The sequence below is a fragment of the Stegodyphus dumicola genome, chromosome 12, assembly GCF_044657685.1.
Source record: "Stegodyphus dumicola isolate Sdum_Otavi_A_Nest chromosome 12, ASM4465768v1".
Taxonomy (NCBI): Eukaryota; Metazoa; Arthropoda; class Arachnida; order Araneae; family Eresidae; genus Stegodyphus; species Stegodyphus dumicola.
The window spans coordinates 45,326,083-45,343,468 of NC_140779.1; the positions used below are offsets into that span (position 1 = coordinate 45,326,083).

General features: G+C 29.4%; 2 protein-coding genes and 1 pseudogene across 9 annotated transcripts in view; 1 reads left to right on the top strand and 2 right to left on the bottom strand.

Annotated features, from left to right (window-relative positions):
- LOC118182299 (galactosylgalactosylxylosylprotein 3-beta-glucuronosyltransferase I-like) overlaps nucleotides 1–12,149 on the bottom strand; it is a 68,355-nt gene extending 56,206 nt beyond the window's left edge. For 2 of the 8 annotated variants that reach the window (XM_035351633.2, XM_035351628.2), the window contains exon 1: nucleotides 11,625–12,149. The gene's annotated coding sequence lies outside the window, so the exon portion shown is untranslated. Of the gene's footprint in view, nucleotides 1–10,971; nucleotides 11,447–11,468 lie in introns of those variants that run through there. The other 6 variants (XM_035351635.2, XM_035351630.2, XM_035351634.2 and 3 more) reach the window with 3 other exon arrangements.
- A 140-nt stretch (nucleotides 12,150–12,289) lies between these two features.
- LOC118182300 (ubiquitin-conjugating enzyme E2-17 kDa pseudogene) lies at nucleotides 12,290–16,198 on the bottom strand (annotated as a pseudogene).
- Nucleotides 16,199–16,469: 271 nt separating this feature from the next.
- The window catches only part of Dip-C (dipeptidase C), a 92,784-nt gene continuing 91,867 nt past the window's right edge, over nucleotides 16,470–17,386 (top strand). The window contains exon 1 of the mRNA XM_085827675.1: nucleotides 16,470–16,732. Within this exon, the coding sequence (XP_085683801.1) occupies nucleotides 16,713–16,732 (20 nt within the window). The 5' untranslated portion in view covers nucleotides 16,470–16,712. The remainder of the gene's footprint in view (nucleotides 16,733–17,386) is intronic.

The following is a 17,386-nucleotide window of genomic DNA, read 5'->3' on the forward strand; positions in this document are numbered from 1 at the left end:
AATGTATGTACTATCTCAAATACTTCTAAAGTTAAATCTTTGTTAATAAGAGAAAAATCTGTCAATGACAAAATCAGTTGCAAAGTATCTAAATGCATCTGTAACAACAACAAATAAAATAATAAACCAAGATTTACAACTTAAACACTAACATATATAATGTTCACCAGCTTTTGCCAAAGCAAGTGGCTTAACAAAAAACAATCTGCAGAACCCTGTATGAAAACTATTTAGCAAGACATAAATGGAAAAACATTGTGACCTTTAATGAAGAATGGCTTTACTTAAATGAATGCAACAAAAAAAATCTATTTATTACTGTAAAAAAAAGAGAACAAAATTGTACAAATGTGGTTCTGTAAATGCAAAGAATATTTCAGTAAGGGGTTTATGATTGCTGCAGGATTCTCTTACAATGGAAAATTTAACCCTTTGTTGTATTATGTCCACTCTAGTAGACAAAAGTTTAAATTTGTTTATTCTTCTGTAAATGCCTTAACAGATTCCATTCCTGTGTTTATTCATTCTATATTATTAGAACTTCCAACTGTCGATCATAGATGGTTGTATAGCATCACTAAGTAAAGCATTGCTATTTGGAAAATGGGCAGCTACTTCTGTTTCCAAGTTAGAACAATTTCTCATAGTAAACATTATATAATATTGCTTACATTTTCTTATACTGCCATTTTTTATTCATAATTAGTAATTTTAGACATTTTATTTTAAATGTCAGTTTGAGAAAATTGTGGAATGGTAAATAAAGATCTACTGAAAAGAGTGCATTGAAACCCAAATGTACTGCTTATCAAGCCAAAACACCACTGAAAATGTTTATGTTTGGCAAGGAATTTCTAGAACACTTGATATCTGAATCCAATAGGTACAGGTTACAAAATCATAGCAAAATGAATTCAATCACAATCGACAAAATGAAGATATTTTGGGGGATCTGTATATACATGTCAGTTGTAGATTTACCATTTAGAAGATGGTAATGATCACTGCAAACAAGGCAGGAAATTATTTCAAATGCAATGACCGTAAATCGTTGGGAAGAGATTTGTATGCATGTACGTATATGCATGCTGTTCACTGTATTGAACAGACTGTAGCAATTATTTAAATCAAAATATGAATAAAATTAATTTTTTTATTATTACTAAGGTTATTTTAAATAGAAAAAATACAAACATTTTCGTTTAACTTCTCTAGATTATTTGTATGCAACAAAGGGTTAAAATAAGAAGAGTGGGAAAAAATGTTAAAAATCAACTCAAGTCAACAGAAAGTTTTATGTCCAATATTTATAGAAGAAATTCAATTTCTTTATCCCAATGACTTTCAAAGAGGGAAACTTTATCAAGACACAGCAACAAGTCATACTCCGAAAAATACCACTGTATTCCTTCCCCCCCCAAAAAAAAAACTTTCAGATTTTATATTAGGCCCAAAGAAGTGTTTTTTGTTTTCATTTATATACACCAGTGTGTTTAGAGAGCATTTGGCTAAAAATATTTAAAAACAACATATTTTTAGAATTTCCAATAGACAGCCTTGGATGCTGGAGAAAAAGATGTTTCATTCTGTACAGGGTTGCTATTTCTCACTTAAAATTGTTGAGTTTTTTAATCAAAAATTCATTAAAGTTTTACAAAATATGAAATAGATAATAAAACAAATTCTAAATTTGGGCTTCCAGGTGCTCATATTCAGATGGAAGACTAAGTTTTTCAAAATTTGATGGTTCTAGGTTACATTGTTTGTTTTTTCACAATGTGAGAAACATACATACCGAGATTTCATTATTTTAACACTTTCTGAACGGGCGTCTCATATATGCATTTTCTATGAACATCTCTTACATCCAGGTGCAATTGGAGAGCAAATGTAAGGTACGGCTGATGCATATACGAGTTTTAAGTGGAAGCACTTTTTAAAGACAACTTGATGGCGTACTGTGTCCATTACTATTAAATTGAATACAGTTTTAAGATGCTGACCTTCAACTTGATCACATTCTGCATAACCTTAGTGTCAGCTGTTGTGGGGAAGAAGGGATGCATAATGCAAATAGAGTTTGGCTCTTTAATTCACCACATGCTATAAACATTTACATAATCCAAATAGAGTTTGGCTCTTTAATTCATCACATGCTATAAACATTTACATTTCTGATATCCCTTTGAATCCTTTTTTTGCTATTATGTAGGATGTTTTAGAGTTACTATGTCAATTTCTATTAAGCTTTGCATTACTTTTATTGTTCATATTTTGCATTTTATTTCAGAAATTCTTACTTCAGTTTTTTATGGTGAGCACGTTATTTATTAGATGAAGGATTATTCGCACAGTAAATGAGCCAATTAGTGACATGAATAAGAGTCATCAGTCATTTTTCTAAAGAGTTAGAGAGCGAAATTTCTATTGATCCTCATACTGATATTTTGTCAGAGACTTTCAGTTCTCATGAAGGATTTCTTTTTTTTATTTCTAGTAAATAGTCTTCCTTGTACTTTTTTTTTATTAAAGTTTATTAATGTATTTTATCAATTAAAACTTTGGAATAATTTGAATAGCATTTCCGAAATTAGAAATTTTTTTATAAATTGTCATGTAAAGTAAAGGGAAAAGATTATGAAATACTAATTTTAACACAAATGACACTTTATGTAATAAGTACCAAAAATTATGACATTAAAACTTTTTTTTTTAAAGATTTTTTTTAAAAGTTTGGCTTAGTGATGCAAAATCCCTATCCTGTGGAATATTGAGATGGGCAATCTGCTCCGGAATTGATTCAAAGAACCGATTTACTTTACTGAGCGAGTGATCCATTGAAAACAAAGCAAAAGTTCTTTATCAGATCACAGAAAACTCTTAGTGGGAAGTGTGCCCAAAATTTGACTCCTCTTATGTAAACACTAACATTCTTTCATTTATTATTTACCGAAAACGTCTCTGACCTTTTTTTTACATGTGTATGCATGTGTGCGCTATATATGTATATATGTCTGGTTTTGCTTTGCTTGTGTTCCATCTAGTATTTAAAAAACAAGACATTAAATAAACCAAAGCATCTCAGTGAAACTGACCACCCCTGTTGGCAAATGGATGGAGTCTTTCCCGCCCTTCTGGCAGTGCAAGATAAGTAGATTACAGGCATTCGGTTTCTTTCTTGGATTCCCTGCCATCAGCGCTCGGGCGCTGCTTCTCTAGTCGAAGATCTGGGTCCTTCAGTGTCTTGATTATTCGCTCTTTTCATCATTCCTTTTCCTAGCTGTGGATCTGATTCCTATGGAGTCTTCATTATTCGCTCTTTTCATCGCTCCAGAGTTCCTGTTCTAGCCACAAATCTGGCTCCTGCAAAGTCTTGATTATTTGCTCTTTTTGCTTCCTTGGAGCTGTTCCTTCGAGTTTCATTTTGATTCTTTGAATACTGTATAATGAGTATAGCTATGTATATTAAATATTACCTTTTTATACAATATTGTAACATTTATGTAAAATAATAAATTACATTTTTATTTATTTACTTATTTTAATAACTTCTTGCAGTCAAGAGCTGTGAATTTCTCTTTAATCTTCTTTAGAGTTAGTATATATTTATAAACATAAATTTTTCCATCTAATGCATTTTTCTCACAGTTGCAGAATAAAATGTGGACCCTACCATATAGAAAAACCTCGAGCGATATTTGGTATTATTTTGTCAAATACAATTTTTTTAAAAAAAAGGACAATTTCTTGTTTTTTGGGATATGGCTCCAATCTAAATATTTATTTTTATACTGTGATTTGTAGCAGCAACATAACATCAATTATAATAATAAAATAATGCAATCTTTAACAAAAGTGAGTTTTAAAGTTTTCATTATTTTTTAACTAATTTTAGCATTTTTTTTTTTATTCCAGAATTTTATTGTTGTTCTATGCAGAAAGGTGTTTTTAGGGAATCTTAAAAGTACACTTTAAAGAAATCAGTCCACGGAGTGAGCAGTTGATTCCACTGATCCCACTCCTTGTTCGATTCTTTCTGCATGTTTCCATCTTCGCACACTGCTCTTGATCCATGCCTGTCAATAAATTTATGTAGTGAGTAGTGAATTGTTAAAAACAACTGATTCACTTCAGTACGTGAATGGTTCCAATCTGATCCTTTAAAGGAACGGTTTGATCCATCTCTAGTAGAGCAATTCCTTTCAACTCTCATCTGTCCCAAGGGAACATTTTAAATGAAGATGCAGCATCTTGAAAGGATTAATTTCTTTAAATATAATGCAGGGCGATAACATTTAGTGGCAACAATTTGAAAACTAATTCAATACTTTTAGTGATTCAACACAAAATGCCATTTCGAGATTAATATCCATTCTTGGCTAATGCTCCTTCGACCTAAGAAGAATGATACAAGTATTCCATATATACCTTTTCAAAATATTCCTATCAAGTTTCCTGATGCCACCCCTTAAAAAGTCCCTAATAAATGGCCTTGAAATCATTCATAAAATGCACTATTAGACTTTTAACACATTGACTGCCAATCATGCGCCAGTGTGTGACGTTTTGTTATTAGCAAGGAGCTAATCATGCGCCAACGCGTGATGTGGGTTGATGTCTCAGCAGCCAGTCACACGCTGGCGCGGGAAAATCCTATACCTGTTATTCATTCTCCAGTTCATTTGGTATTGCATGCAGGGCATTTCTTCTGGTATTGGCATGGAGTGAAAATTAGAAACTACGTATAAATAATCGCAGTTTTGAAATTGTTTTATTTTTATTAAAAAATAATCTTTTAGTATGAGTTATAGAGATGATAGTGCAGGGCATTTGCGCCTGGAAAAAAGAAAAGTTCAATATAAAAAGGCTCTTACGGATGATGAAATAGCAAATTTGTTGACTGAGTCTATCGGATGAGTAGAGTGAACCCGAGCGATTTTAGTTATGACGGTGACGAAGAATTCGTTCCTCCGACTGGTACCCAGGATATTTTGGATTCTGATGATGATGATGATGAAGAACAAATCGTGCAAGAGTCTGCATGTCAGCAGGATGATTCAACTATGGCAGAAAACGTTATTTGGGAAAACGATTCAACATCAATGAAAAAATTTCCTTTCATAAAATCCAAGTGTTTGCTCCAACCTGTTTCAGGTAACAATCCTATAGATTTCTTTCGTCATTTTTTCACTGATGGTATCTTGGAAGAAATAGTTGCTGCAACTAATGATTATGCTCATAAAGTACTTCTTCGCAAGGAAAAAAGAAACATTCTCGCATCAATGCTTGGAAGAGCACCACAAAAGAAGAACTCTTTCTATTTGTGGGATTGATCATACACCTGGGAACTATACAAATCAACCATATACAAGATTACTGAAAAACAGATTCACTGTTTGGTTTACGTGTATTTTCAGAAAATATGAGCAGGAATCGTTTTTTGTTGTTACTGAGGGTATTGCACTTCGCAAAGATCCTAGATCAGAATACAGAGCTTCCAAAGGATATAATTGTATAAAGTAAGAGATATGGTGAATTTGTTCAACGCGCGTGTATCTGAAATATATTACCCAGGGTGTGAGATTAGTTTAGATGAATCAATGGTATTGTGGCATGGATGGCTTATATTCAGACAGTATATACCAAATAAACGTCACAAATATGGTATCAAGTTGTACATGATCACAACTCCTGATGGTATGATTCTGAAATTTATGATATATGCAGGCATGTTGGATGATTCTGGTAGAAAAGAACATGCAAAAAAAGTCGTTATGAATTTACTCGAGGGAATGCTGGATGTAGGACATAGCATATTTATGGACAATTATTTTAACAGCTATGAACTGACAAAATGTCTTGCTGATGGGAAAACTCATTGCACTGGGACAATCAGAAAGAACAGAAAGACATTTCCGAAAGAGGTAAAGGAAAAAAAAAACTGAAGAAAGGGCAAACTGTAGCAAAGTATGCTAATGGTGTGATGATTGCAAAGTGGCAGGATAAGAGAGACATCACTTACATTTCCAATGAATATAAAAATGATATGGTGGAAATAACAAACAAAAGAGGTGAAATTAAATCGAAACCTCTACCTGTAATTCAATATAATAAATTTATGGCTGGTATTAATAAGCAAGATCAGATGCTTGCTTATTATCCTTGTGAGAGAAAAACAATTAGGTAGCCCACGAAAATATTTGTGCATATTTTGCAAATAATGATGAACAATTCCCACTTTATCTATAATAAGTATTCCAATGAAAATACATCACTGTATGACTACTGTTTATCCGTGATACGAAGTTTAGTAAAACAGCCATCTATTCTTCGTACTCCTGTGTGTGATCAGTCTGAATCTGAACATGTGCTGAGTACACGGGAAGAAAAAAAAAAAAGAAGGAAAAAAAAAAAAAAATTCTGAAATGTTTCAGATTTTAAATTACGTCCAAAGGGGCATTTTTTAACATTTTGTGTGTTACCTTTCTTTATTAAATATCATGTTCCTCGCACTTAAACCATAAGATCCAGTGCAACAGCAATATCGCAAAATAGTTTTAAAACGAGCATATCTTTAGAATTTCCGATACAGAGACTCACGCGCTGGAGATAAAAATGTTTTTTCTGCACAACGTTGCCATTGCTCGCTTTGAAATCCTTGAGTTTGTTAATCAAAAATTTGTCAAAGTTTTAAAAAATAGGAAATCGATCATAAAACAAATTTCAAATTTGGTCTTCCACATGCTCATATTCGTTGGAGGATTACGTTATTCAAAATTCGATGACTCTATGTACCGTTATTTTATGACAATGTGAGAAATATACATACATTTACGCAGATTTTCATTATTTAATTTCTTCAAATATAATGCAGGACTCTAACATTTTATGGCAACAGTTTGAAAAGTGAACCGACATTTATCCGTCCGACGCAAAATGCCAAAACGAAACTAATAGTCCTTCGGGATTCAAATCCCTTTAGACTAAAAATTCTAAGAAAGCTTCTATTCCCAAGGGAAACATAGATACAATAAATGTTTGCAAATTTTGTGAAGGATCTCCCGGGTACTGCTTAGATTGTTCAAAGATAATACACAAATAACATTCTAGATGCATCTGTATAATGTCTTCATAATTTTCTTGTTATAAATTCCTTTGTAATATGTATAATTGTCTGTAATACATATTGATATAAAAATAATGCGTACTGTCACTTATTTTTCTTATTTAAATTAATTTTTTGCATTCCATGTGCCAGCGCATAATGTGGCATTTGGAGAAAATTTTTACATGTAGTGCCAATCATGCACTGGCGCGTAATTAAAAAATTCTTTAATAAAAGGCTTAAATAATACTTAGGGATCACATAATTATCTTTTATTAATATTTTTAAATAATATTTCTTATAATAAGTATGTTGGCATTTGGATACAATTTACATCCATATGGGTGGCAATAACTATCAATCTAACTGTAGTGACTGGCAGTCAATGTGTTAATCTCTTGAAAAGAGCTTTTTCTAAGCACACATCCACCATGATTGACGAACTGTGGAAAATAGTTGAAGAAGAATAGAAAACTGTTCTGTTATTGGGACCAGATTCCAGATTCTGAATCTGGCACTGATAACAGAACAATACCTAAAAATCAACACCCTTGGACATTTTACAAAAAGTTCTTCTTTCGTGAAAATCGTAATGCAGACTTAATAGCCCAGAAAAAAAAAGACTATCAGAAGATCATTCGAACATTTAAAAAAGTAGACTTTACATTTTAAACCAGTGATTCTCAATCAGTGATACCCAAGAGAAATGTAGGTAGTATGCAAAGAAACAAAGTATTTTTAAATATTAAATTCAAAAATCTCGTCAAGAAAATGAAAAATTGATAGAAATTTCCTGCGATTTCAAAAATAACACACGTGTTAACTTTTGGCTGAAAAGAATTGAAATAAAGAAAAAAAACTGAAAGGCATTTAAAATAAAGCTATTAAATTTTTATTGCCTTTTAGCACAAGCTATTTGTCTGAAGAAGGATTTTCTCCCATATTATATTTGAAAAATAAACACTGAACAAAATTAACAGTGGATCCTAATTTAAAGCTAAGTGAAATAAAACCAGACATAAAGAAATTAATCTCTCTTAACCCTCTAAGCGGCATGGCTGTATATATATGGCCTAGAATATTTATTGTGATATTTGTAAGAAAGTATATATACGTGCATATTAAAATATGTCAATAAAATTAAGGCAATATATCAAAAGAAAACAAATCCAGGTATAAAATATCAGGAGATTTTTTGCATTAAAATCAAAAAAGTAATTTGTTCTCATAGTAGTTTTTGGAAATTTGTGCTTTCTTAGTGAAAACCCTGGCCGTTCAGAGGGTTAAACAGGCCCACATTTCATACTAAATTTTAGAATAACTTAAATTTTGATAATCAAAATGGTAACCAATTTTTAATCTAATATTTTTATGTGTGCATATTTAATAAAAATAGCCAATTCTTGTGCAAATGGCAAAATATAATTTTTTAAATATTTTTATTGAAAAATAATAATTGTAAAAATGTAGCAGCGATACTAGTTTTTCAGTTTTTGTTTAGATGGTATGCGTTAGTCAAAAGGTTCAGAACCACTGTTTTAAACATTAAATAAATGGCCTTGAAATCATTCATAAAATGTCTAATCACCCTCTGTAAAAATACAATATACAGATAAAAAAATAAAGTAGTATAACACATACACTAATAAATTATGATACATATAATGACAATAATAGGGCTAATAATTTTTAGAAAATTAAAAAATATCTTATGGTTGGAAACATTATTTTGCAGCAGAGGTATTTTATTTATTAAACATTTTTCATAAAATTAGAAGTTCATCACAGAGAGCAGGAAAACAAGTAACATGAACAAATATCAATCCCATCATAAAAGTGTACAGCCTAAAAATCCAAATTGTTTCTCTAACACTGAAAAGAATGGGGGTGGGGAGAAAAGACTATGTTACTGGGATAAATTTAAAATTATCATCAACAGGACTTAGTATTGCTTTATTTTTACCGTGATTAAAAATTTTGGTATGAATACTTGAAGATACAGGATTTCATTTTAACTTGTGCTGTTATGTAATTATATGCATCATTTGTATCATGAAAGAATCACACGGCAGCTAACAATTTTGGAATGGTACACTTCAGAAAAATTAAGCATGAATATATAATTACGACAGGAAGATGAAATAATCCAATTAAAAAAGACTTCAGATGTATTACAACCCATATACCAATATTAGCTGAATCTCACTTCTCTGTAGCTATAATTATTATATCAAAGAGAGCTGTAATACATTATTAGACTAATACTCTTACATTTTAGCATTTCGATTCAGATAGTTGTATAGTTACATAACAGTCTGCTTAGTGGCAGAGGGTACAATCCACACAGTGTGGCATTTTTTGCATAGAACATTATTTTCTAAGAATAACCACGTGGATTATCAAGGTATGTACAAAATAATGAGATTCTGAATTGTACACCATAATTAAATTGAGGAAAAAATATAACGTTTTACTTCGGCCAAAGCATTCAAAGAAATCACCATGAGATTTCAACAGCTACATGCTCTTGTTATACTCTTTTATTCTATGAAACTTAAAAAGAAAAATTATGTAAATTTTGAAAATTATGAATATGAACTAAGTTATGATCATGGTGACATTAATAGAAAAGAATTCCTCATTAAGAAAGAAGTATTTCAAGAGTTTTTTTTCTGTTATTGCTAGCGAAATAAAACAGGAACATGGAAGGTCAGTCTTTTTGTGTTTTTGCAGTTTATTCTAAAATACAATCTCCAGAACAAAGATACTGCAATACTATTATGAGCTTTCTTTACAATTGCTGCACATAGTAAGAAGCGTTTTCTAAGTCAAAATCAGTTAGAAAATATTTTGCATTCAAGAAATCTTTCTAATAATGTGTGCATTACAGCAACTACAGCAAGCAAGTAGATTCCTATGATGTCATCAATGGTTTTATGGACAAAACACAAATAAAATAATAATATAATTTTAAAATGCTGGAATTAAAATTTTTCTTCAAAAATAAATATTGAGTTTAAATTTATTTCTTCACGTATTACTTTGACACTATTTTTAGTTATTTGTTTGTATACCAAGAGGGGCGGTAATACGTGGCAAATTTCGAGAATGCCCTGGGCAGCCAAAGCCGAATCTGAATATGTCACTGTATTCAGAATATTTTATTTCAATTTGTCTTGCATATATATTTAATTTTCTATATCTAAATACCAATTACAAGTGTTCATGAATAAATTTTAGTATATTAATAACAATTTTAGTATTTCAAAGTTAATAATAGGTGTTCAAAAATAATTATTTTTATTCACTACATTAATAACAATCAAGCCACAATTAACTTTAACAAAAACAGAACATATAGAATACCAATAGTTAACATTTGACAAATTTTAATAAACAGCCATTTCATTTAAGTGATAAAAAATAGTATTTTTTTCATCATTTAAAATGAGTAACTATAACACTGTACATATTTACAGTTTCTGTTCAAGAAACTTAATTTCCTCTTAATAACACTGTATAAAGTAATTTGATGAATTCTTAATCCAATATAACAAAGAATGGCTGATAAATAACATTTCACTATTCCAAGACAGACCATATAGAATACCAATAGTTAACATTTGACAAATTTTAACAAACAGCCATTTCATTTAAGTGATAAAAAAATAGTTTTTTTTTTTTTTTTTCATCATTTAAAATGAGTAACTATAACACTGTACATATTTACAGTTTCTGTTGAAGAAACTGAATTTCCTCTTAACAACACTGTATAAAATAATTTGATGAACTCTTAATCCAATATAACAAAGAATGGCTGATAAATAACATTTCACTATTCCAAGACTTTATTCATTTATATTTACCTAATCTAATAAATATAGTAATCCTTTTAATTATTATAAATTTGTTTGTCAGACACAGCACACTTTCTTAATAGGGAAGAAAAAATCTGTTTTATAATACAGTGAATCGTCTTATGGCAAACACCTTTGAAAGGATTCTAATAATATAAACACTGATATTGAATATCACCTCTCGAACATGACCACCTTCACGGAACACTGAACCATCTGAAACCTTGAGTGGTTGTTTTGGAGAGGATCCTTTGTATTTCATAACTTTGAAATGACTAGCAGAGCCTCTTAGAAATCTATCAGAAAGATGATGCCAAATCCTGCCATTCTCTTATCAGCTACAGAAATATCATGATTTTCAATATGATTAATTCGCTTAAGGAAATGAGATACCGAACCACTAAATTCTAATTTCTCACAGTAAAAGGACAGAGAACGTGAATTATAATGAAATAAGCATTAAATTTATAAAATTACAAGACTTTAAAAATTTTCTGAAAACTTACTTAAAATTTTAATTCCAGCTGTCAGTAATTTCATATTTCAACATTATAGTGAATAAAGAAAAACAAAAATGTCACATTTATTAAAAAACGGTCTCACAGTTAATTTTACTTTTAATATTTAAGGACACAGTACGAGAAATAATTATTTAAACTTACTAATCGGCATACATGTGCATACAAATTCATTAAGAAATAACTTTTCGAAAGCAGAGAAGTAAATAATTTTGGAATTTTTGAAATCAGAATTTAAGCAATCAAAAATTCCTGATAACTGAAGTGCGAATAAAGGAAAAACTGTTATCGGTGTCTAAATTGTTGTCTGCTAACAACGATCCTTTCTGCTTTCAAAATGAACTGTTGCCATTCTTACACTTGTAAGTAATAGAAATATAATAAAAATTCATTTTAGTATTAATTAGTTAAATATTTAAAAATTTGTCAGTGCAATAATTAAATATAATGGATTAAAAAGTGTGAGGATACAATTCTAAAGCAGTTTTCTTTTCGTAATTATAATTAAATTCTCATCTCAGCACCACAAAACCCGAAAGTCCTATGCATTTAATTAATTTCAGGTACCAGCTACGAGGTGAATTTCATAACCAATTAAACCTTTGAAGAGAGATGAGGTAAAATTGAGCGCTGTCCAACGATTAGGAAACAGGAATTTCGCATATTATTCATTATTATTTTAAAATTCGAACGGAACCGTAACTTTCAATTTCTAAAATAAAATGGCGGCGTCCTGCGGTACTTTGTTGCATCCATGCTATACATTAAGTGAATGTAAAAGTAAACTGTGATTTTAAGAGAATGCAAAATCGTATTTTAAACTTTTATTTTCCAAGCCTATCAGAATCAAAATTACACAGCAATGTCTCACATTCAGAGCGCATATAATTAAATAAATTGCTTGACTGATTCAAATAAAAAGTAATTAATATGCTATTTATATATGAACAGATGAATAAATTTTTATATTTAATCCATTTTTTATTTCATAGTAGACAGTAGTAACAAAAGTCCAGCTGTATGATATGCAAAAGATACATTCAGAAAATATCAAAATAACAGTTTAATAAGAATATGGTTATTAAAATAACACATTTTGCTGAATTGTTAATGCTAGTAAAAATACTGTAATCTATGAAATTTCATACAAAGTACATACTCAGTATATTATTGCATAGAAAGGATACAAGTAAATATTAAATTCTGACCCCATAATATTCTAAGATCAGAAGAGTTTTAATGAGTAAGCTTAAATTTTATTTTCTATAAGTTCTAATTACCTCTAACTATATTTCATACTTCATGAGATTTTTCTCAACAAGTCTTAATAATCTTCAGAAATATTCCAATGTATAAAAATAAATTTAAAATATGTGATATACAGTAGAACTTCAATAAGTTGAACTGAATAACAAAATACAAAGAAATTATTAACTTTGTTTCAATAAAGTGAATTTTGATTTACTTGAAATGTTTAACAGCTGTTTTCAGTTTGGCTTTATCAAAGTTTGACTGTATAAAAATTTACGAAACTTGATATATATGACAATTACGATACATTTAAACTGTCTTATTATCAGATTACAAGTAATTACAAATTTATGAAGAAAGTTTTAATGCACGAAACTGAATACTTATACTAAAGAAAATTCATTCGTATTATGATAGCCAGCTATTAAAGTCTATACAATGAACCATTATTTTTAAACAAAAAAATGAGTGCAATGTGTTTACTTTTCTAATCATGTGAGATAAAATTTGAAACAAAATTATCAAGCCAAAAACACAAGTATAAATATTGTTTAACTCTCTGACTGCCCAATTTGTGAACCAAAATCGCTTCCAAAATTGCGGTGTTTTTTTTTCTTTTGGGTGCATATTTTAAATCTATATATATATAAGAATTGAGAAATGCACTTTTTCTTTCTAGAAAATATTTTTTTATATAGATTTATATCATGAGAAATTAAGTTGCCAGAAAAACAAATGTCAGATGTTATCACAAAAAAAATCTTTTTTTAAATAAATTTCAGTCAAATTACAGTTAATTTCTATTTATTGCATAATATAAAAAGTCAGATGTATAAAATTGAAGAAAATATAAAGCGTTGACAGAAAAATACCTTAAAAATGCAATTTAGTATGACAGAGTTCAAACTTCACAGTCTTTGCACTAGATTCAATAAATCTAATTCATGATCAATCTAATTATTAATCTAATCAATAATTCAATAATTTAATTAAATAATCAAGATAATCGCTGAACATTTTCTAGCAGCCATTTCTGTAAGAAAAAAACGACAAAAAATGAAGTTTGAGGGCTAATACCACAAGCCTTCAAATGCCGCAATTTACTAGACAACTAACGATATCCGTAGGCCAAAATGTAAACTGAATACCTAATACTGTATATAATTTATTTCAATGGTTAAACGGGGAAAAAATGGGATGCACTCCTCAATAAAGGAAGAAAAACATATGCCCACAGAAATCGCGGGATGAGCGAATTTTGCTACATTCGAGTTGTCCGTGGAAATCACAGGATGATCAGCCAGAGGGTTAAATAACATATTAAAATGCATAGTAACAGGAAAAAATTCAAATGTGATCATTAACAGAAGTTTAGCATCATCCTAAATATGAAAACACTACCTGGCATTCAACTTAAATTATCAAAAGTATCCTGAATTAAACATTTACTGTATTATTTTATACTGGCCTATTTATATCACCGAAAGAAACAGTATGACATGAAATATCTCAAATTACTTATTTAATATTTTGTTAAATATTTTCAGTAAAAATACATCCTGTATTTTCCCATTTTATTACAATATTCTATATATAAATAAGACTAACATACCAGTAATGTCAAATATTTACAGGCAGACTTATAATCAAATCATGAATTTTTAGACTGCGCATATTACATCACATTTTTAAAGTAATTACTTTCAGAGGATTTATCAAATATTATTCAATCAAAAAACACTAAATCTTATTAAATTTAAGAAAAATGCAAAAAAGCTTGCAAAATATTGTTTACATAAAGAAACTTGAAAACTAATAAATAAAATATAATATCGTTAATCACTTTGCATTATTCCCATACAAATAAAGAATTTTCAAGTTCATACATGAAGCAGCTCTTGAAATTATTTACTCTGCACACACACACACAAAAAAAAAAAAAAAAAATTATATGAAACATTTCTTAAAAGTATGAGCATCATAAAGACATCTTAAACCACACAATATATGAAAACACAGCAAACACATTTTTAATGACACATGATTAATGTTTACTTAAAATTATGATAAAAAAAGCTTTCATAAATAATTGAATAGCACTCTAAAAATGGTGACACACTTCTTAAAATTTATATTTTAAAAAAAACTGCACTATTTACATTATTGATTATGCACATTAGTTGAAAGAGGCACAGATATGTGTAAATATATAACATTCAGAAAGCAAACAAATTAAAACTAAAAATAGCAAACATATTAGTACACAAATTATTCTAAAATAATTTATATTCATAGAATGATTCCTGAATAAGTTTTTTTTTTTTTTTTTTTTTCTTCTTCTTGATATGATAAATGATTTGCATTCTAGCTTTTGGCACTGGCAAATGTGTTTCTGTTGAATAATACACTAACCATTTCTCAATTTGATAATTTCAGATATTTCTTGGCACAAGAAATATATATTTATCTAAAGAAATGTTATATGGCAAGCTGAGTTACTTTCAAGTAAGAATAAATAACATATGTTCTGATAAACTTTTCACAAAGAAATTCATACAACAATAATCATAATTAAACAATATTAAAATTTGAATAACTTTTCATATTTGTATTTCGTAAAATGCGTGGCTAATTTCCTCAAAGGATTATTAATATACAATCTTGTATACATTTTAATACATAAATTATAATACATATTACAGTCACTCTACCAGTCTAATTTTCAGCTCTATACTTCTCACATTAGCTCTTCAAAAAATATAATAGAGAATAGACATGGAAAGTGAACAATTTTACTAAAAGATAAAGTGTCTAAAAATACACCAAATGTAGAAAACATAAATTTAGGAAATGCATGTGTTTATCACATAGCATATTTTCTGCTCCATTCTCTGGCTAATTCATTGTACTTTTCTCGATCAGTTTTGTAGATTCTTGCAATTTCTGGAACTAATGGATCATCTGGATTTGGATCGCATAATAAGGAACAAATAGACAGCAGAACTTTAGATATTGTTAAGGCCGGTGACCACTGAGAGCGTAAGATGTCCAAACAAATGCTGCCATTACTATTTATATTAGGATGGTATATTCGAGTCGTGAAAGCTACTTTCGGTGGTTTAAAAGGATAGTCTGTGGGAAAGTGAATCGTCAAGAAAAATACTCCTCCTTGATATGGACTGTCCGGCGGGCCCATGATAGTTGCTTGCCAATGAAATAAGTCATCCCCCACAGGTCCTGCGGAACATTGTGCCGGAGGGTCACGTTTCAAATCTTCTAATTCCTTTTTTATTCTTTTCAGAGCCATTTAGTGACGTGAGTTGTTAAGTTTTAATCTAAAATAAATATAATTACTCTAAAATAGAATTTAAATAAACTTCAAGTGAATTACCCTCGAAAACTTATACCAAACTCATGATTTTGAAACCAGAGATGATAGGAATGACTTAACGAGACAGAGAGTTGCCAGATTAAAAAAAATTGCATTGTCTAATTTTTTAATTGTAAATAATTTTTGCCCTTAGACACACGAAGAATCGTTAAAATTCCTTTAGAGACAAAATCTTTTAACCAGAAAGCAATCTCTTAGGTTTCAATTTTTTTTATTTTTTAATCTAGAATTTCTGAGGATCATACATGTAAGAACTATATATAGCTATATATGTGTGTGTGTATGCGTGTGTCTGAAAAATAAATAGTATTAGCGCTTGTGAATTTCATTGCTTATAAATTAAAAATTGGTTTTATTGAATATTTGTAAATTTAATATTTTTTTAAGTGTTTTTAACTAATTCTTACATATTGTTTAAATTATTTATCGTGTTGATACGAAGTGTGTCACGCGCCACGAGCAATATATTTATCGGAATAAAGTTTCTGTTTCAAGTTGCGAATTTTGGTGAAAGTTTGAAACAAATGTGACAGGTTTAAAATTGCTATAAATTCTATAAATACTTTTTTCTGTCTTTGAGAAAGTTGAATATGAGTGAAAATAATCCAAAGTAGGAAATATTTTATTTCTGGCTCTTTTATTTATGAAACATTGTGTTTTTACTGATAAGTCATAGCTCTGATCAATATAGAATTATGTTTTAAAGCTAAAGATGAGAGATGTGTATACAGTATACTAATTTAGTAGCATTTGGGTTTATACAATACAGTGCTGAGCTGCTTAAATGTTGTTTATTAATTATGTTATTTGACATTAGCTTCTTTAAAAATTCTGTATTATTTTCGTCGACGGGAGAAACTCTTAAGAGTAATTTTGAAAGTATGCAGCTTCTTGTGCTTGTTGTTATAAAAATAGATTAAAGTGTCAGAGACCTTTTCTAGGCTAGCTGCCAAGGAAAAAGTGAGAATGCAAATTTTAGGTATTGCAACAGCAGTTTTAGTTTAAATGACAACTCGCCATAAAAAATTAATTTTAATAAAATTCAGGAAAATGCATAGATTTTATGTACGCAATTATATGTACGGGTGTACTTTAATTTTAATAATCACCTAGCCCCAATTTGTTTCTAGTTTATACCTGTAATTGGTGCATTTTTAAAGAACAGATTGTTCTAACAAAAAAAATTTTTTTCGTCATATATTTCTGGGTTTAGTTATGTTACTTATTATCATATTTTTGTAATATATAATTATTATCATTAAAA